The following is a 20002-nucleotide window of genomic DNA, read 5'->3' on the forward strand; positions in this document are numbered from 1 at the left end:
TGCAATATGGATATTACACCCCCACCACCCCACGCGCGCTCTTTTATTTATTGTGGGCTGGAGAGAAAACCCCCGCAGGAAAGAAAGAAAAAAACAAAACAAAAGGGACAGGGAAGTGCCTTGTTTTGAGAATTTGGCCATTCTGTAGTATTTTATCTCTATGTTCCTTCTGCGACGCGAAGGGAGAGGAGTTAACGCAGGCTACGTGGGGGCTGTGCCGCGGAGGAAATCCTGCCTCTCAATTGGTTCGTGCCAGGATGACAAGCAGCGTATGGGCGGAGGCAAGTTGCGATTGGCTAAGGTCTGAGGAGCGGGGGGCAAACTCTCAGCAAGAGCGGGAAGACTCGAATTCGGAGGCGCGAGGGAGGCTTTGGCGCTTTTCGCTCGTCGGCGTCGGGCGCCATGGCGGCGGCGACTGAGGTGAGTCCAGTTTAGATTTAGCTCACGCCTGGGAACTGCCTCCAGTCAGCGGCTGGCGGTGCGAGGGGAGAACGGAGGACATTTGCCTTGGCGGCTGTCGGCGGCCCCGCGGGAACCACCTAAGGGAGCAAGAACTACAACTCCCAGCATACATTGCGGCTAACCTCGGGTGTCCTGGGGCCCCCCAATGTCTTTGAAATACTGCATGGTCCTCGGAGGGGGAATGCACTGCTACCGTTTCAGACTTGTGTATGTGTGCTTTTAATTTGTTTTGTTTCGTTATTCATTCATTGCCTTCATATCTCACATTTTCATCCATTTCATGGTCCTACCCCCACCTCGCTTAATTCCCCTCAACAACCCTGTGAGGTCGGTTAGGCTGAGAGGTAGTGACTGGCCCACGGTCACCCAGTGAGCTCTCTCCCATGCCTGCTTTGTATAACTTTGATCCTTACACTACTGTGAAACTTACATCTGTGGGAACTTCTACTATGCAGTCTGTTAAGCATGCTGAGTTTGATAAATGTACCATGCAGCAGTTTCTGGTTCTGATTTTTAAATGAGAAGCATGTCACTGTTGTGTTAATCATGCCAGACTCACTCTCTGGACAATCTTGCCATGCAGACATTAGATAATGGAACCCTGAAGAACTCTGCTCCTAAGCGTCCAATGTCGTTTTCTTTGCAGTTGGGAGGTGAATGGTGCTGGAGTTGGCTTCTATTTTAAAATTCCATTATCAAAACATTTACATGTGTTTGTCTCTTTTGTCATACTTATAAATGTTTGTGCCTTACAGATTCTGTTGGATGTCGAGGATCTGAAATCTCAGGAAGCGTCTGACAGCGATTCAGACAGCGGACAGGGAAGCTGTGAAATGACCTCTCCAGCACAGATAAACAAAGGAGTTGCATCTGTTGATGATGAAGGTCAGTAATTTACTGTCTTTAAAAACAAAAGGGCATTACAGAGGTCATTCCATTATTTCAAAGAAATGTCCTATACAACAGTAAATATCTCTAACATATATATAAATGTGACACGTATATAATTTACCCAACATCATGCACACAGTAAGTTAATCCATTTTTCATAGGAGCCCTTCCATGCATATCTGACACCTCCCTTCCTACCCCTCTCTCCCACAAAGTTTTGAAAACCATTTTGATATCGGGACTGCTTTCCTGAAACTGATTTTAAAAATAATAAATATTTCTTAGTATATTCCAAAGTGGAAAACAATAGAACTGAACAGCTGAAGCCGATTTAAGAAGGAAATAATTACATGCACACACCTGGTCCTTACACTCCTATGAGCTGTAGTAGTTTGTGGGTTGTTACCAGAGCAGGGGGGAAATAGAGCCTACAGGAGCTAAATTTCACAATAAAGTTCAATTAAATGACATTGAATTCAGTGTTGCTTATCTTTAACTGCAGTATGTAACTGAATCTGCAATATTTCAAGTGAGGAAAAGTGGGTAAGAAATAAGTTTAACTGCTTTTAAAATATGTGTGTGTTTAAAAAGGGGTGCATGCCATAAATATGTGAAACTTATATTTTTGACAGATTCTGATGAAGAGATATATGTGAGTAAGAGAGTCAAATGTAAGAAGATCCTCCCAGACAGTGACAGTGAAAGAGAAGACCTGGCTCCTGAGAAATCGGAGGATGCAACTGGGGATATGGAAAGCATGAAGGAAAATGATGATACATTTGCTGCTAAGGGGAAGAAATCCAACCTAATCTGCCAGGCTCTTCAAGACAGTGATGATGATGAAGTGGACAACTTGTTCCATAATAAGAACCTTGGAATGTATCCAGAGCTTGGCTTGCCTGAACATAAGTTGGAGAACTCTGGGAAAAAGCACAAGAACCACAGAATTCATTGCGTGAAGGAAATTATTGAAAAAGAAAAGGGTGCCCCAAGGAAAAGGAGGAAGGAGAAAGAGAAAAAAATGAAAGCTATTAGAGATCTCATAAAGAAAGGAGAGGCAGAAGAAGGGAAGGTATGATGGGAATGAGAAGAACATTTTAAGGGATTGGGCTTTGATGGAATCATTGTGTGCACCCAAGGTAAAGTCCAGTCTAATGCCAAGTGATATATTTACATTTTGTGATTCATGCCTCAGGTTGCATTGACTGGCATGTACACATGTGTCTCACCAGCTGCACTGTTAAACTTAAATGTCAGCTAAAGCATTATGGTATGGTAATCCAACTTGCTGCTAAAACAGGAGAGAATAAGGCACAGTCTAGATAAGTAGCTCACCATGCAACTGTTCTTGTTTTCGTGTCACTTTAGAGGACAGATGGCCATTGCATAATTGAATGTTCCCCTCTATTCTAAAAAAATCTTATCTCACACACACCACCACTTTTATATAGAAAATGTGATGGGTAGGAGTAATCTAATGTAGGCTTCTCTTGACGTGCTGATTTTCCATGTATAAACATTGATTGAATGCTTACCCACAACATATAATCCTTTGCTCAGTGTGAAGCAGTACAGGCCATGGACAGTTTTATTGCATGTTAAGTTGTTTGTCTAAACTGGGTCAGGGTTTGAATGCAAATAGGATGGGAAGCATGTGGTGCTATAGACATTTTTGTACTTTCTACTTCTATCAGCCTCAGCCAGTGTGACTGGTTGTCAGGAATGATGAGAGTTGTATCTGGAGGGCCAGAGATGCCCCATTTCTACTGTGGTGCATGGTATAGCATGGGGCCTTGCACTACAGGCGTCTCCCCACTTTTACGTGCAATCGACTCACGCGTGATCACTTATTCATGTGGTACCGGGAAATAAATAAAATAGTAAAATAAAATGGAATCATACCAGGAAATGACAGAAGAGAGAGTCTTCATGGCTTATAAGGAAACCATCTCCGGATCCTAAAGATGATGTCAGTGAGGGCGGAGGAAGCCCTGAAGAGAGGCTCAGCAGGGCTTTGTTTAGGTTGCTCAGTCTCCCTGCAGTAGTAGCAGTAGCAGCCACTTTCCAAGGCGACCTCCAGCAGGCTCCAGAGCTTCAACTCTAGATATTTGGTTTGGATTGAAGAGAGAGCTGGAGAGCAGGAAAAAACAGGTGCTTCCCACGTACATGATTTTCTCCTATGTGTGTGGGGCCCCGAAATGTAACTTCCACATGAGTGGAGGGTGGTCGCCTGTGGTTGGCTTTACTGTGAACTTATAGTATGCAGTGGAAAAAATTGATTTCCTTTCTATTTATATAGGAAAGAGGGGGAGGTAGCAACTGCTAACTGTTTCCTGTATTCTACCTTTCTTGGGCCAGGAGGATAGTGAGAGGTTTTCTTTCAATGACAGTGGGTGTCTGCTGGCTGATAAAGACCTCTTTGAGAATGGCTTAGAGGAAGAGGATCCCCTTCTTCAAGATGAAGAGTCTCTAGAGTTGATAAAAGCTGCAGGGAAAGAGAAAGTGAAAAAACGGAAGGTGAGTAATGCTAAACCATCCAAGGAAACTATACAAAGTATTTGTTTTTGTTTACCTGAACTTATTGCAGTTTTACTGGATCAGTTTTACTGGATGATCCCAAATTCTAGTTGGGTGGTGACCAGAGGCAGAGCCTTTAAAGTGGTGCCACATTTGTGGAATTCAAGTGGAGACGGTTATAGGAAGATTCCAAAAGTACTGCACTGGAGCACCTTCAAAGCACAGTGTCCCAGTGTGCTAGACAGAAATTGGTGGGGATCTGCAGCAAACACCACAGAAACCCCAGAAAAAAAAATATTTGGATAAATATTTGGTATTTCTTTAAGCAATACTCTGTATAAAAGTTTCTTTTGGCATGTTAAATTTTATTGCCTCTCCCATCAATACTGGTTCTGAGAGTGAACACGACAAACAAGATGGATGAATATGAGGAACGTCTATTGAAGGAACCTAAAAATGACAACCACACCTATTCACTTTTAGTTTTGTTTCTATCTCACTTTTTTGTATGGTACTTAACAGCACCTCATCTTCCATCCTGAGTATGCCTAACTTTTAATTGTGTCTAAGCCACATGTTTGCTCAAAGCTGTCTTTTCATTTTTGTTAAGGAGCGGAAGGCAGCCAAGCTGGGTAAGGAAGCCATCAAACAGCTGCACAGCGAGACTCAGCGGCTTGTCAGAGGTAAGATTTCAAAACGTTTTGCAAGATTCTGTATGCATGTAGAAGGTTCCAGGTTCTCTTAAACGATGGTATCACCCAGTTTAAAACACCTTAAAGGAACTGTCAACAGAATGTGTACCTATCTTTGCCACAGACCTTGGAGATTCATTTGCTAGGCAGTACTGTGCTTGCTGTGATGTGGGTGGCACTGTGGGTTAAACCACTGAGCCTAGGGCTTGCTGATCAGAAGGTCAGTGGTTCGAATCCCCGCGACGGGGTGAGCTCCCGTTGCTCCCCCTGCTCCTGCCAACCTAGCAGTTTGAAAGCACATCAAAGTTCAAGTAGATAAATAGGTACTGCTCCTGTGGGAAGGTAAATGGCGTTTCTGGTTCGCCAGAAGCGGTTTAGTCATGCTGGCCGCATGACTTGGAAGCTGGGTGCCTGCTCCCTTGGCCAATAAAGTGAGATGAGCGCCGCAACCCCAGAGTCGGCCACGACTGGACCTAATGGTCAGGGGTCCCTTTACCTTTACCTTACTGTGCTTGCTAGAGCAATGGTCTGACTTGGTATAAAACAGCTTCATATGTTCCTTTTAAGATTTTTGTGTTTTTATCATTAAAAGGTAAACCAAGGCCACACTGTTCAAAACTTTCCTTCATTGTATCAACACAGACCAGTTTAATCCCTTTGTTTCTTTTCTGGTAGAAGCCAACATCCCTCTCCCATATCACCTACCAGAAGCCAAAAGTGTCCATGAGTTCTTCAAGCGCAAACCTCGTCCTGCCTTCCAGGGAAGTGCTATGGCTTTGCTAAAGTAAGTCAAGCTTGCTGCTAACTTGTTTCTTTTCAGGCATCTGTAGGTGTTGCAGTAGTGCTGTTATAGAATAGGACTGGATGCAGAATTCATCTTTTTAAAATCATAATTTCATTAATCTAGTTTTTCATGATAGCTTACAAAAGAATCATAAAACAAATATAAAACAGATCAAAAACATTAGAAACAAAAACAATTATCGTAGTAACAGTAAAAATTAAAAAACAGTAGATATAAAATGTTTTAGAGATTAAAAAAGATTTCCCAGGATTTTAACAGAATTAATCTTCTTAGAAACTCTGGGTTTCATTAAAATAAAAAAGTTTCAAGACTGCATAGCTGTGAAAATATGCCTGCTCAGTTTTCAGAAGCCAGAAGGGTGATTAAGATTTTCCAGACGTCAAGTTCAGGGTTACAACATGCTGCCCAGTTCAAGCTTTTCCCATTGACTAGCAAAATTCAAATATCTTGTGCAATATAAACAAACTTGCGTAATTCCCCAGTTTACATAATTTATACAGGATTTTTTTTTTTTTTGCAATTCTTGGGGCTAAATTCTAATTTTATTTTTAGCACTGAGTACGCAACTGTCATCTCTTACTAAAAGTGTGTCATTTATACTCTGAGATCTAACTGAGAGTGTTTTTATGTACAATACTATTATTTACTCGAAGTTAGAGAGAGCTAATTCATTTCATATGCTGCAATGAGTGAACGCCTCCAACCAACCCTTGTACAGTGTCTATTTTGTAATCCTGTGGAAACATGTAGAGATTATTGCGTGGAAGAAAAAGGAGAGGCTTAAATTGATATACCCCCTTCATCTGAAGATCTCAGGCCAGTTCACAAGATAAAAAATACATTTGCCTTGCAATGAAGAGATGGGGAAATGGATCCTATGTACACTTGCCTATCCTGACTTCTCTTAATACCAGCAGGTTCAGCTGCTTGCCAAAAAGTGAGATGCTATGACAGCCTGCTAGTCTGAGATTGGGCAGTGATGAGTCTCTTCCTTAGCACACAAGCCCCTCCTTCCTCTCTGCTTGTACTGGGCACTGATGAAAGAGACTGCTTCCTTTTCAAAAATTGGGAGATGGTTTCTTTTCATTATGATTATATTGAATTGACTCAAAATGGGCTAAAACAAAATGAACATCAGTAGAACATGTTGCACAATTTAACTCTCCTGCCCAGCATGAGAAGGCACTGTGCACATTACTGTGTCTAGCGGAAAACTAATCATTCTTCAGTAATTCTCTCCCCACTCCCTTTATTCAAGGATAAATAGGCAAAATACTGCATTCTGCCCTTAGACTGATTTCTTCATTTTCTGTAATGAACAAGTTTAAGATTGGTAGTGATCTAACTTGTATTCCCCCCCCCCCCCCGACAGATCAACTAAATATCAGCCCAGTCTGGATGAAGAAAGTGCTGTTCCAAAGAACCCAGGTATCGATTGCAGTGAGAGTTGGAGAGGACAATTTAACCAACCAGCAGGGAGAGTATTGGCAGCAGGGCTTGATCTGCAAGCTTCGGCCTCCTTGAACCCTGCTTCTGTCAGCACAGATGAAACTTCTACTGGTGAAGTGGGAAATTTGGCAAAACATTGTCTTGAGGAAAATGAACAGGGCAGTGATTCCAAAATCGAGTGCCTTAAGGAAGAGCTGAGTTCTGGAAAGCAAGAAAAGCCTGATCAAATCCCTGCAGAATGCATCAAATCAGTAGAGAATGAAGTGGAAGAAAACTTACTTGAGCAAGTGGAGGAGCAATCTTCAGAACTGGGTGGGAAGCCCAAAGACATTGTGCAGCCACAGGAAGCAGTGTTGTTAGCTCCTGCTGAAAAAACAAAGAAGTCCAAGCTAGATCGGCTTCGGGAGCTGGGAGTAGACCTGACAATCAAGCCTAGGCTGTGTTCCGGGGATGATTCGTTTATTAATCTTGATGAGCCGGAATCTAACAGAGGTGTGGTACCAGCATCTAGTATCTTGTTATGTTGTGATTCTTATTCACTTGCTACTGCTTATATGACAAAAGATTGAAAAGGGAATTGCTAGGGAAGTTTGCATTGTTGGGGAGGGGAAGGTAAAAAAAATAGATTTTTCATTCTTCCGTGGTATCTTCTCCTAAAACATTTGAGTTCAATGGTCAGGTGCTATCTGCCACTTTGGATATTGAAATCATTTGTTTCTGTGTAATGTGTCTAGAATTGTGACATGCTTTGCTTAAATCAGGTTGTTTTTAGGCCTCCGTAGGATATTCACTTAGCATGGTTTAGTTAAGTCTCTCGCTCATATTTAAGCAAGGGCACTTTTTCACAAGCCTGCCCGCCCACCCAGTATTAATAATTGTGACACATAGCAGTAAAAAACATAAATCGGCACTCTTCCATTAGGAACACAAGAACCTGCCATTGGTCCATCTAGTTCAGTACAACTTACATTGACTGGTAGTAGCCTTTCAGTGTTCATCTGAAACATTCTCAGCCCTACCTTGAGATGCTGGGGGTTGAATCTGTAACCTTCTGCATGCAAAGCAGATGCTCTATCACTGAGCTACAGCCCTTCTCCTTAAGGCTTCTTCAAATGCTTGCCATCACAGTTACCTAGATGTAGTTCCTAATTTCCAAAGGTGTCCTAAAAAGTGTCCCTTAATTCTTGACAGTTGAGGTGCTGTTTGAGGGATGGCACTATTTTATTGTCTCAACCCCAACAAGAGTTAAGAAGACTTTTGACATCTTTTATTCAATTGTTAGTGCAAGAAAAATTAAAAAAATATTACGAAAAGACAGAAGATTTGACTTTTGCCCATAGGTTTAACCCCAGAATTGTGCCATGTTCACGAGAGAACTATTTTCTCCCACTTCCAACCAAAATTTCAGAAACCCCAACAGATGCTGCCATGGTGTTAAATTCTTAACAGGAAGACTCTTATTTTTCAACTTGATTGATTTTAGGTAACTTTAGATCCAGCTGAAGTAATATTAATTGGCTTAAAAAAAATGAAAACTACAAAGTCTTTCACAACTAAGTAATTATAGTATGTTTTCTTTTCTAACCGCCCCCCCCCCCAAAAAAAACAGAACTAGATGCTTTGAAGGAACGTTTTGTGAAGCATGCACTTTACACAACCAAGCCAAAAGCAGAACGAACGGTGGGCTTGAGTATCATTCGGAAAGAGACCACTCATGAGGGCAAGGAGGAGCTGAAAGCAGATGTGGTGGCAGTGACGTTGGCTGCAGAGGCTGTGGAGGGTGCTACCCATGCAAAACCAGGTACGCTTTGAGAGAGCACAGGGGCAAGGTTTATTGGGTGGGGATGCTTCCATCAGTTCTCGGGTGCTTGTCACAAATAGAGCTGCAATGGTGGCTCAACCAATGTAAATTACTTTGTCAGTAACATTTTTGATACACTAAAAAGGTGCCCCTTGATTGGAAAGCAGGTTTTTAGTTTCTTACATTTTTTAAAAAAATGCAGATTCTCAAAGCTGCTGATGGGAAGCAGCATCTTCAAAAAAGGGCACTGACTAAGATGATGCCGACTGCAACACAAGCATGCGTCATTTAGAAAAAGACACAAAATGGCATTCATCTGAATTTAAAATAATCTTTGTTGCTCATACTGGTTTAATTGATTGACTCACATTTCCTTAATTGTCCAAGTTTTAGTCAATTGAATGACAGCCCTAGTCCCACATGATGAGTAGCTCTGTCCTCTTGATGATACAGTATCCCCAGTTAACCCCTTGTCGCCTACAAAATCTATGCTTCAGGTAGGACCAATTGTCCTTTTTAGCTTAAAGCAAATAAGATCTCAGAAGCCTGAAGCTTTCCTTCTCCTCTCCTAGCTGGAATTGCTGGTTCTCTTAGTCAGCACATGAGTTCCTGAACACCCCCAATTTCAAATAAACTTCCATTGCTTTTAAAATTAATTGTTGGTGGCATCATTAAAATGTTTGCCTGGGACAATGACATTTCTGTGTGTCTGTTAGAATGTGCATCTTAGCGTATTTATGCTTACCAGGTGAAAAGCTACAAATGCTTAAGGCTCAACTGCAGGAGGTCATGAAGCTCCGCAGGATGGAGGAACGCCAGAAGCGGCAAGCATTGCATAAATTGGATAATGAGGATATGGTGGAAGAGGAGGAGGAAGAGGAGGAGATGACAGATGAATCTGAGGAGGAGGAGGAGGAGGAAGGCAATCAAGAGGTCTTTATTTTGCTTTACATTTTATTTTATTTTGGCCTGCTTCAGCAAGTTCTAATGTATTGCTGACTTCTCATAAAACTGTCCAGGAACTATGAGACTCAGGAATTTGCACCATGTTTAATATTGGCCTCTTGCCAAATTGAACTGAAATAAAAATTGTAATTAAGTAAATGTGGCATCAGCTCCCCACACAGCTAGGCATTGAAATCCAGGCTTTTATCTTGTCCACCTTACTGCTGGCAATTTTGCAGCCAGAAATTTGTTATGATTTAATCATGAAGCAATTTCCCCCGAGGAAGTACAGAAATTCAAGCAGGTAGCCACAGAACCCTGAAGGGCCACTACTTACTTTGCCTTGTTCCATACCTCTCAAAAGCCACACAGTGGGGCTCTGAATATGAGAAAGTAGGAAACGAGGCCAAGAATGACATGGCTGTGCAGAGTATCAACTAGCAGAGTATCTTAGAAGCTCTGTTGCAAGGAAATGAAGCACTGCAAAGCCAGGCAGAGTTGCGATGAACCAGTACTTTAGTTTGCTTTAAATATACATATCTGCCCCCCTAGCAAGACCAATTCTGCAATTTTACTATAGGCAGAATAAATTAAAGAAAAGGCAACAACTGTTGCATCTAAGTTCTGGAGTTCTGCAAGAATTTAATATTTATTTAGAAGACTTGAAAAGCAAGTTATGATCTGAATTATCAAAGTGGGGTACATTATTAATATAATTGGTATCTGTAAAATACAGCAGTAAAAATGGGCCAAATCAAAAACTAAGGGAGCAGCCTCTGATCATAAAACATTGTGAATGTCAAGTAGCAGCAGATTCCTCTATTGCAGAGCTTATGCCACCCATGATGTCCAGCTGCAAAAGAGGGCATCTGTCTGGGCTCAATGTGTTCTTGGACTCTGTCCTGGCACCTGTTTTTAAATGCTAGGGATTAGACTTGGGAAAAGAAGAAGAAAGAATTTAAGGAAGTACATATTCTTCACTGCTGAGATAACTCTTGCAATATGTTAGGAGGAAGGGCTTCTGAACTGGAGAATAGTAGTTTCAGATAGACTTGCTCTAGAAATTAAGTGTTAGCTTTCTGGATCAATATCTGGAGGCGGTTGGAGGATGGATGGCGGCTAACAGATTGAGGTTGAATCCTGACAAGACAGAAGTACTGTTTTTGGGGGACAGGAGGCGGGCGGGTGTGGAGGACTGCCTGGTCCTGAATGGGGTAACTGTGCCCCTGAAGGACCAGGTGCGCAGCCTGGGAGTCATTCTGGACTCACAGCTGTCCATGGAGGTGCAGGTCAATTCTGTGTCCAGGGCAGCTGTTTATCAGCTCCATCTGATACACAGGCTGAGACCCTACCTGCCCGCAGACTGTCTTGCCAGAGTGGTGCATGCTCTAGTTATCTCTCGCTTGGACTACTGCAATGTGCTCTATTTGGGGCTACCTTTGAAGGTGACCTGGAAACTGCAACTAATCCAGAATGCGGCAGCTAGACTGGTGACTGGGAGCGGCCGCCGAGATCATATAACACCGGTCTTGAAAGACCTACACTGGCTCCCAGTACGTTTCCGAGCACAATTCAAAGTGTTGGTGTTGACCTTTAAAGCCCTTAACGGCCTCGGTCCAGTATACCTGAAGGAGTGTCTCCACCTCCATTATTCTACCCGGACACTGAGGTCCAGCGCCGAGGGCCTTCTGGCGGTTCCCTTGCTGCGAGAAGCCAAGTTACAGGGAACCAGGCAGAGGGCCTTCTCGGTAGTGGCGCCTTCCCTGTGGAACACCCTCCCACCAGATGTCAAAGAGAAAAATAACTACCAAACTTTTAGAAGACATCTGAAGGCAGCTCTGTTTAGGGAAGCTTTTAAAGTTTAATAGGTTATTTTATTTTAGTGTTCTGTTGGAAGCCGCCCAGAGTGGCTGGGGAAACTCAGCCAGATGGGCGGGGTATAAATAATAAATAATAATAATAATAATAATTATTATTATTATTATTATTATTATTATTATTATTTATTATTATTATTTTATTATCATCATCATCATCATCCCAAAAGAGGGATGGGGCAGGCAGTAGGGAATGGGAACTGTGACCAGCAACCACTTCTTTATCCTTGCTGCTGGTGGCCCCCATTGTACCTCTTCTCTTAGTCTGAGCTTTTGGCAGATACTGGCTCCATCTTTTTAAGGTGTTGTCTGTAACTATAAGGGCTAGAAACTGGTTTATCGCATATACAGAAAGAAGAGACGAAAGAAGTCTAGATAACATGAGGATTTTGCTGGATTAGATCAAGAGTCTATCTAGTTCAGCATCTTGTTTCCCATAGTGCCAAGCCAGATGCTTGTGGGCTTCGCAGAGGCAAGTCAGGAAGGCAACGTTCTTCTGTTGTCTCCTAGCAACTGACTAATCCTTTTTTTAAAGCCCTGTTTTGTAACCGTAGGTTTCATAAGAGTTTTCACTGTCCGCCGTAAAAGTGTATGCACTTGAAGCCAACAACCATCTGTGTTTAAGCATACCCATAAGCAAAAGTTCACTCACTGTGGAATTTGGTATATGTGTGTGTGTATATTTCACTAGACTGTGGAGTATCTCCTTGGTGAGGCAGAGGAAGATAATGAGGAGCTGGAAGAGCAAGGCCCTGCAGATAGCGACAAAGATACTGACAAAGAATCGGTTGATGAGGAACAAGCAGCCAACTTTGTGCACTGCACTGCTGTTCCAAAGCTTTCCTCAACAGAGTCAACCTTGCTGCTGTTCAAGGATAACTCTTCAAAAACAGGGTAAGCTTTAGTTTTATTACAGGGCTAGCCAACATGGTAAACTCCAAATGTTCTTGGAATCCAATCTGAGCCAGCATAGCCAATCACCCGGTGTGTCCAACAGCAACTGGAGGGCACCACATTGGCTGTCCCTGATTTATGGAGTGGTCTTTACTACCTTTTAAAAATATGATTATCCTTCATTTGGGCTGTTACTGTTTCTTGCAGCTGTTCTCTTCCAAGTGAAAAAGCTGAGGTGGAAGAAGGTGGGGGAAGATCACACAAGCCAGGTAATATACCTGCGTATCTGCAGCTGGCATGCTCTTATCTTGACTGTTTTTTCATACTGTGCCTTTGAATGACAAACTAAGCTTTTTTTGTAACTAAAATATATGTCTTGATAACTTTTATATGTAAGTTTTTCTGCTTGTTCTCTTCATGATTCAATGGTGGGGAAGCATTTTGCCAAAACATAGATATACCGTATTTTTTGCACCATAACACTCACTTTTTTCCTCCTAGAAAGTAAGGGGAAATGTCTGTGCGTGTTATGGAGCGAATGCCTACAGGTGGCGGGGGGCGGGATCTGCTGCAGTCGTGAGCAGAGGATCCATGGTTCCCCTTCCTTCCCTCCTCCGTGGCTCGCTTTGAAACAGCAAAGCGGGAGAAGAGCCGCTGAGTGGGGAGGAGAGAGGGACAGAGAGCCTGCTTCTTTAAAGGAGCAAAGCGGGAGAGGAGAGGAGCCGCTTACACGAGTGTAAGCGGCTCCTGTCCGGTTGGTTCCTTTAAAGCAAGCAGGCTCTCTGTCCCTCTCTCCTCCCCACTCAGCTCGCTACATAGCAGCAAAGTTTTTCAGCTTGCTAAGCCGGGGATGAGCAGGGAGGAGGGAGAAAAGCAGAGCCTGCTTGCTTTAAAGGAGCAAAGTGGGAGAGGAGAGGAGCCTTCTCCCCTTATACCCCTCTTCTGCATTATTAGCAGCATCCTTCTCCACACACCCCACACGTGCTCCTTGTCCCTTGAGTGCTTTTCCTTCCCTCCCCACTTAAAACGTGGTTACAAAGCACGGATCCACATGGATCCTCAGGATTTTTGCACTGGGTCACCCCAAATTCACCATCAGATCACATAGCATGTCCATGGCTTGCACCAAAGAAATCACGCACCCACTGTTGCCTGGGGCCGCAGTGGTGCAAAAACGTGGTTACAAAGCATGGATCCACATGGATCCTCAGGATTTTTGCATTGGGCTACTCCAAACTCACTGTCAGATCACATGTCTGTGGCCACAGCATGAACCACAAAAATCATACACCCACTGTTTCGTTTAGAATATTTTTTTCCTTGTTTTTCTCCTCTAAAAACTATGTGCGTGTTATGGTCAGGTGTGTGTTATAGAGCGAAAAATACGGTACTTCAAAAATTAGCAATATATTTCTTTTAGTTACAAGGAAAGTTTAATACACAGATACATAGGTTGGTTAAATTTTGGGAAGGTCTATCGAACAACCACCTCTGGGATAGATGTGCTCTGCTGCTTGCCTTGATGCAAACCTATCTTGGCTTACGATCTGCTAAAGTGTGGATCAGAACCCCACTGGATTTGCTGCAAGGAAAATGTGAAATTGTAAGTCCTTGACTGCTTAGAGGCTCAAATCTTCACATGCTAGAAATGAAGCAGTGTGTGGAGAGCTGTGTATATAAGAGGTGAAACTAGGAGAGAGATGTATGGGATATAGTCACTGGATGAGTTATACCTAACTAGGTTGTAGGCAGTTGGGGTGAGCAGAAGATCTTAGTTTTGATGTGGGCTGTTTTATGTAGCTTGAGCTGTTCCCATTCCATGTTTGTACTTCTGAAAATGTTCAGCTGTTTCCCTACGTTACTGCAAATGTTTCATTTTGTTGGTTACTTCTGTTTCAATGAATCAGTGGTTTCCCCTTTCTGTGAGACGTTGAAGATTTGCCATTACTGGAAACAGGATATTTTGTGGGATTGATTCACACTTGTGCTCTAGCAGAGCTTTATGTGGGGAAGACCCAGTGAATGAATTTCACTTGGCACTCAGTGATAAACCAGTTCCCTTAGTTGGGGTCTGAGCAGAACCTCAGCCCTCCCCCAAATTCCATGGAGAGGGTTATGGCTTGTTGTTGTTGTTTAGTCGTTTAGTCGTGTCCGACTCTTCGTGACCCCATGGACCAGAGCACACCAGGCACCTCTGTCCTCCACTACCTCCAGCAGTTTGGTCAAACTCGTGCTGGTAACCTCGAAAACACTATCCAACCATCTCGTCCTCTGTCGCCCCCTTCTCCTTGTGCCCTCCATCTTTCCCAGCATCAGTGTCTTCTCCAGGGAGTCTTCTCTTCTCATGAGGTGGCCAAAGTACTGGAGCCTCAGCTTCACGATCTGTCCTTCCAGTGAGCACTCAGGTCTGATTTCCTTAAGAATGGATGCATTTGATCTTCTTGCCGTCCATGGGACTCTCAAGAGTCTTCTCCAGCACCATAATTCAAAAGCATCAATTCTTCGGGTTATGGCTTAGTTCACTCTAATAACCAGCTCAGGTTGTTTTAATTCCTCTAAAAATTAGTAGGGTTTCTTCACTTTTCTTTTCCTTCTCTTAGAAGATGAAGATTCATTTTTACTGCCGAACTTGGCAAAGGAAAACAGTCACAACAGCAGCTTTGAGTTGATTGGTTCTATGATTCCCTCCTATCAACCTTGTAATAAGCAACTGGCACGTGGAGGCAACTTTCTGTCTGCCGTTGGAGTCGTCCGCTCTCCTTCTCCCGGCTTTTTCAAAACAAGCTTCATCAGTTCTGCTTCTAAGGTCAGATTTTGATTTTTTTTTAATCTTTAACTAATAGTAGCTGGTCACTCGAAGAGCAAATATGTAACTTTAAGAACTGGTGCCTGAATTTGCTTTCCCCCGTCATCCCTCTCCACTCGATTTTCCTTTTTGTATCATGTTTCTTAAATGGTGAGCTTGCAGACAGGCGCTGTTGTTTTTAAATCTTCTGCAGTCATAGTACAGCAGATCCCAGGGCAAGATACAAAACAACCATATACTGTAGATTCTGGCGTATTAGGCGACTGAGCGTATTAGACAACCCCCCCAAATTGGCAGCTGCAATTTCAGGGTTCGTCTTATAAGCCCAGTTGCCCAATACGCTGGGCAGCAACGGGGGGCGGGCTCAGCTCTGCGCTGGGAGAAAGCCGCCTGGCACAAAGCTGAGCCTGCCGCCCACTGCTGCTGCTTCAGAGCCTCCGCAGCAGCAGCGGGGGGCGGGCTCTGCTCCGCGCCACCCATACCCGGTGTATAAGGTGACCCCCGACTTTGGAGAAGATTTTCCGGGGTTCAAAAGTCTCCTTATGTGCCGGAATCTACAGTACATAAAATCAGACATGAGAATCTGAGGATGAGCCTCCCAATGCTCTTGTTCCCCTGGCTAGTAGCAGAGACCAGAATGTATTTCCTTTAATTCTGCAGCCTTAGGGAAACCTTTCTTTCTTTGCTTCCTATGTCCAGAAATTCAAAGTTTTTGCAAATTGATTAATTTCTGTATGCAAAGTTTATAATTGATTCCAATTTTGTATTGCTTCAGTTTGTTAGCTGCAGAGTTCTGGCCTGTACTTTAAATTTTTCTAGTTTTAATTTTTAATTTTTCTATTTTGAATTTTGGCTACAGTCTGCCTTTTAATTAATGAATATAACTGTGTTCTGCTTCTCCTCTGCTTTAGAGTTCAGGGAAGGCATCTGAGCCTTCCCTACCCATAGAGGATTCCCAAGATCTCTACAATGCTACTCCTGAAGAGAAAAGCCCAGTTCCAACAGCCGGGAGGTTCCAGTTCCAGTTCTCCCTAGAAGACGACACTCAGAGTCAGTTGCTTGATGCGGATGGGTATGTAATTTGGAGAGTTGGCTCTCTTTTGCAAGTAATGCTTTCAAAATAGGTAGAGTAAGGTTGCATTCCTAAACATACTTACTAGGAAGTAAAGCTGCATCGAACACAGTGGGACTTGCTTCAAGGTAAGCATGCATAGGATTGTGAATGGTTAGAACAAATAAACAGAGGGATGAAATGCACCCACTCTTCAGTGAATGGTTTCTCAGTCTCAGAAATGGAAGCTGCTGGTTTGCTGTTGCCTGTGTACTCAGTATCTACTAGTAGTAGATAGTAGGCTTGAATCCTGGAACCCATGAGAGGAAGTTAGTTTGATGGTAGAAAAGGATAAGCTTCCACTTTTCAGTCCAAGGCACAGTATCCTCAATGACTTAGCAATGAAGTCAAGTTGCTGGCTCTGTGACAAATCTTCAACCAGCAGGCCATATTTCAGAGTTATTTAGTTCACAGGCCTATTGGGAAGGTGTGTGTGTGTCTTGATCTTTTTGACTATTGGCAGCTCGTGGAATGAATCTAGCCTGAAAACAATTTTCATACAGGGCCCACAGCCCTACCAAATCTTAACCCAAGGTGTAAAAAACTTTGCTCACAGTCTGGAGTGGAGTGAAATCATTTTCAAGTTATTTTTACAGTGGTACCTCGGGTTACATACGCTTTAGGTTACATACACTTCAGGTTAGACTCTGCTAACCTAGAAATAGTACCACTGTATTTTGATTTATACCCCGCCCTTCAAGAGGTTCCCAAGGCAGCTTACACAAAGTTAAAGCTACTGTTAAACAAATTAAAACAAATATATTGAAGTGCCACAATATAAAGGCAGCCAACAGGATTATACCAAGAAGCATAACAAGAACGCACAAGCGTTTAAAAACCCTAGGAAAATAAAAACTACATCCACACTTCCCCACCCCTGTTCCTCTGCTTTCTTTGTGTCAAAGTTTAGATTGAACATTCCTTGAGAAACTGTAAAATTCTTTCACATTGATGACACTGTATACACAAAGCAAGTAAATAAAAGTTGTCTAAGGTAGGTAAGTCCTAAAAGAAAATGCTGGAACAGTTACACAATGGTGTTTACCCTGTGTGAGTGCAGCTACAGAAGAAGCATCCCAAAAGGTCCATGTTGGAGACCTTTCTTGCCAAACCACCTGAGCTTCCTCTGATGACTGTGGACTTTTTCAAAGACGGTTGTTAATTTTGCTTTCAGGTTTTTGAATGTTGGCCATCACCGGAACAAATACCAGTCATCCAAGGACTGCCTACCGTTGGCTAGCATGGACGAGAACGCCATGGATGCAAACATGGATGAGCTGTTGGATCTGTGCTCTGGCCAGTTTGCCTCTCAGAACAAGTGTCCTCCCAACACTTACCATGGCAAGAAGCAGAACATGGAAGAGCTGCTCAACCTTTGCTCTGGAAAGTTTGCTTCTCAGAGTAAGTTGTGGATCTTGCTCCTCATAGCAAGAGCTGGGGTTGCACATACCACCTTCAGTAGGCTTTTGCTAAATTCTACACCCAGAATATGATGATCAAACCAAAGGGAAAGAGGCTAGTAGGTACTTAGTTTTGGCAAGTAAATTTAACAGTTTTGTCTGTGGATTTTTTTAAAAATGGCAATTTTATTCCGTTAGAAATAATTTTTACTCTTGATTTTCAATGTACACACTGCTGAAGGCTGCTTGCAGCATAGTAGACACATGTAGGATAACAATAAACAAGGTAAGGAGGTAAGAACAGCATATATAACAATGTGATTAAGGAAACCTGTATAAAATGCAACAGCTTAGTAGTCTGACTGCTTGCCCGCAAAGCTCTTGTTGTGACTGAAGGCCCCTGTCAAGGGAGCAAGAAGTCCCATCCCAGGAAAGAAGTTCCTCAACCTGGCAGGAGTTTCAGTAAAGTGGGAGTGGAGGGACAAATGTGAAAATTGCAGTTTTAAGCAACAGTAGAGTTTGAGTAAAGGAAAGATAGAAAGACACTGAGGATTTTTTTTCTTATTTGAAACCAAATAGTTTTAACGAGGAGAAATAGCAGAGATGGGTGCACCACAGAAGCTAGCACAACAGAGCCTCTCCAAATTCTCTTCTTGCTCTACCCAAACCTTAGTTTTAAACATAGTGTCCCCCCTGCTTGGTCTATTATCATCATTATTTATTGACATTAGATTTATTACCTGCCCTTCACCAGCAGGTCCCAAAATTTAAAAATAGAAGTAGTTAAACAGATTACAATCACATCTTGGGTATCAATGGGTGAGTCCAACCTCTGCCATTGTTGACAGTTGTTACTTTCTCAGTCTTAGTGTCTCTCCATCCCTGTTTTACTTAAACCCCTGCTGTTGCTTAAAACTGCAATTTTCCTCTAAGTGACACCCACCTTTCACTTTACTCAAACTTTTGCTATTGTTTGAAACAGCCACATTTCCCCCTTTCGTTGTTCCTCTCTTCTTACCTCCATGTCATAGTTGCTGCTGCTGTGCAACCAGCCTTCTCTTCTGCTCCCCTTCCCTGACTCTATGCAAACCCTCCAATGGGAGCTATGTGATGACGTTCTTACATTATAATATATAGAGAAATAAAAGCTCCCAATATTAGGTAGAGGAATTGCTGTTTCTTTAGCAGCAGCAGCTTTTTAATAAGTTTAAGGGCTGGGGATACAAGAACACTTTATCTGGGACCAGCTGGGTTCTGCCTGTTGGATCCTGTTCCAGTGACATCTCAATTCTGGTTTCTTTCTCAGATTCTCCCATTCGATCCTCCTCAGCAAACCCTAAACTGGAAAAAGAGAACAGCACTGATGATCCAATGGCTGAGGCAGTAGCTCTTTGTTCTGGCTCTTTTTCAACTGAGAGGTAAGCCTTGGAGATGTGCAACTCAGTTCTCCAAAGGTTTTCCTCTCCTTCAGTAGAGGGAGCATGAAAACATCCATTGTATTGAGATAATCGGTAGGACTGGGAGGAGAAAACTTCTCAGTTAAACAGAATTTTTCACTGGCCTAGTCGCCAAGAAGTAGTGCTACCTCTCCTTATTGTTTACCTTTCTACACCAAACTAAACTCCAGAAAATTAGCTGCAGCTAGTCCATGGCAGTGCTAAGTACAGTGACATCTTGGAGACTGAGGATAGATAAGTCCTAATGCTTTTTGTTTTGTTCACCATGTTCTGTCATGGCTAACTAGGTGTGACAGGTTGTACAGCAGGGGCGAGGTGCCTGTGGCCCTCCAAATGTATATTGGACTCCTGTGTTCCCACTTGCACATTCCCACTTTGCTAGATTCCAGTTGCTAAGCAAGTCTTTTTCTTCCCTTTTAAAAATCCTTTCTTGTAGAGAAGTGGAAGAAGATGAGGAAGAAGAATTTGGAGACTTCTGTCTCTTAACAGATGACCATGCCTTTGATAGTGAAGAAGTGAGTACTGCAAACTATTGTGGTTATTCCAGAATTAAACACCAGGCATGCATTCCACACAAAACCTTAATTATTTCCACTCCCACCCCAAAGCCAATGTTCTACTCAACTAGTCCACCAGAAGCTAATGGGCAGGGCTGGGTATGCCCCAGAGTAAATGGATTTGAAGAGAAACTCCATTCTGCAGCCTGAATGTGCATACTAAGCAAATTTGCATATTTTTCCTTACTTCGTGTAACTGATTCTGCCTTTAGTGGTCATGGGGAGTACCTTTGCAGGGCACTGAAGTCTCAAGCCTAAACCTTCAGAATCTTGTTGAGTCACTCCTCAGGCTCCTGAGATTTCAACAGACATTGCCCTGTGCTCTTCCATTCCCATTT

General features: G+C 42.8%; 1 protein-coding gene across 2 annotated transcripts in view; it reads left to right on the forward strand.

Annotated features, from left to right (window-relative positions):
- Positions 1-293: 293 nt before the first annotated feature.
- CLSPN (claspin) overlaps positions 294-20002 on the forward strand; it is a 28076-nt gene continuing 8367 nt past the window's right edge. Inside the window, exons 1-16 of one of the 2 annotated variants that reach the window (XM_028738924.2) lie at positions 294-420; positions 1218-1347; positions 1986-2425; positions 3712-3870; positions 4481-4553; positions 5238-5346; positions 6740-7308; positions 8426-8617; positions 9366-9550; positions 12131-12333; positions 12541-12602; positions 14934-15139; positions 16051-16211; positions 17425-17651; positions 18957-19068; positions 19544-19622. In XM_028738924.2, the coding sequence (XP_028594757.2) occupies positions 403-420; positions 1218-1347; positions 1986-2425; positions 3712-3870; positions 4481-4553; positions 5238-5346; positions 6740-7308; positions 8426-8617; positions 9366-9550; positions 12131-12333; positions 12541-12602; positions 14934-15139; positions 16051-16211; positions 17425-17651; positions 18957-19068; positions 19544-19622 (2925 nt within the window). In that variant the 5' untranslated portion in view covers positions 294-402. Of the gene's footprint in view, positions 421-583; positions 670-1217; positions 1348-1985; positions 2426-3711; positions 3871-4480; positions 4554-5237; positions 5347-6739; positions 7309-8425; positions 8618-9365; positions 9551-12130; positions 12334-12540; positions 12603-14933; positions 15140-16050; positions 16212-17424; positions 17652-18956; positions 19069-19543; positions 19623-20002 lie in introns of those variants that run through there. The other variant, XM_077931952.1, reaches the window with a different exon arrangement.

The sequence above is a fragment of the Podarcis muralis genome, chromosome 7, assembly GCF_964188315.1.
Source record: "Podarcis muralis chromosome 7, rPodMur119.hap1.1, whole genome shotgun sequence".
NCBI lineage: Eukaryota > Metazoa > Chordata > Lepidosauria > Squamata > Lacertidae > Podarcis > Podarcis muralis.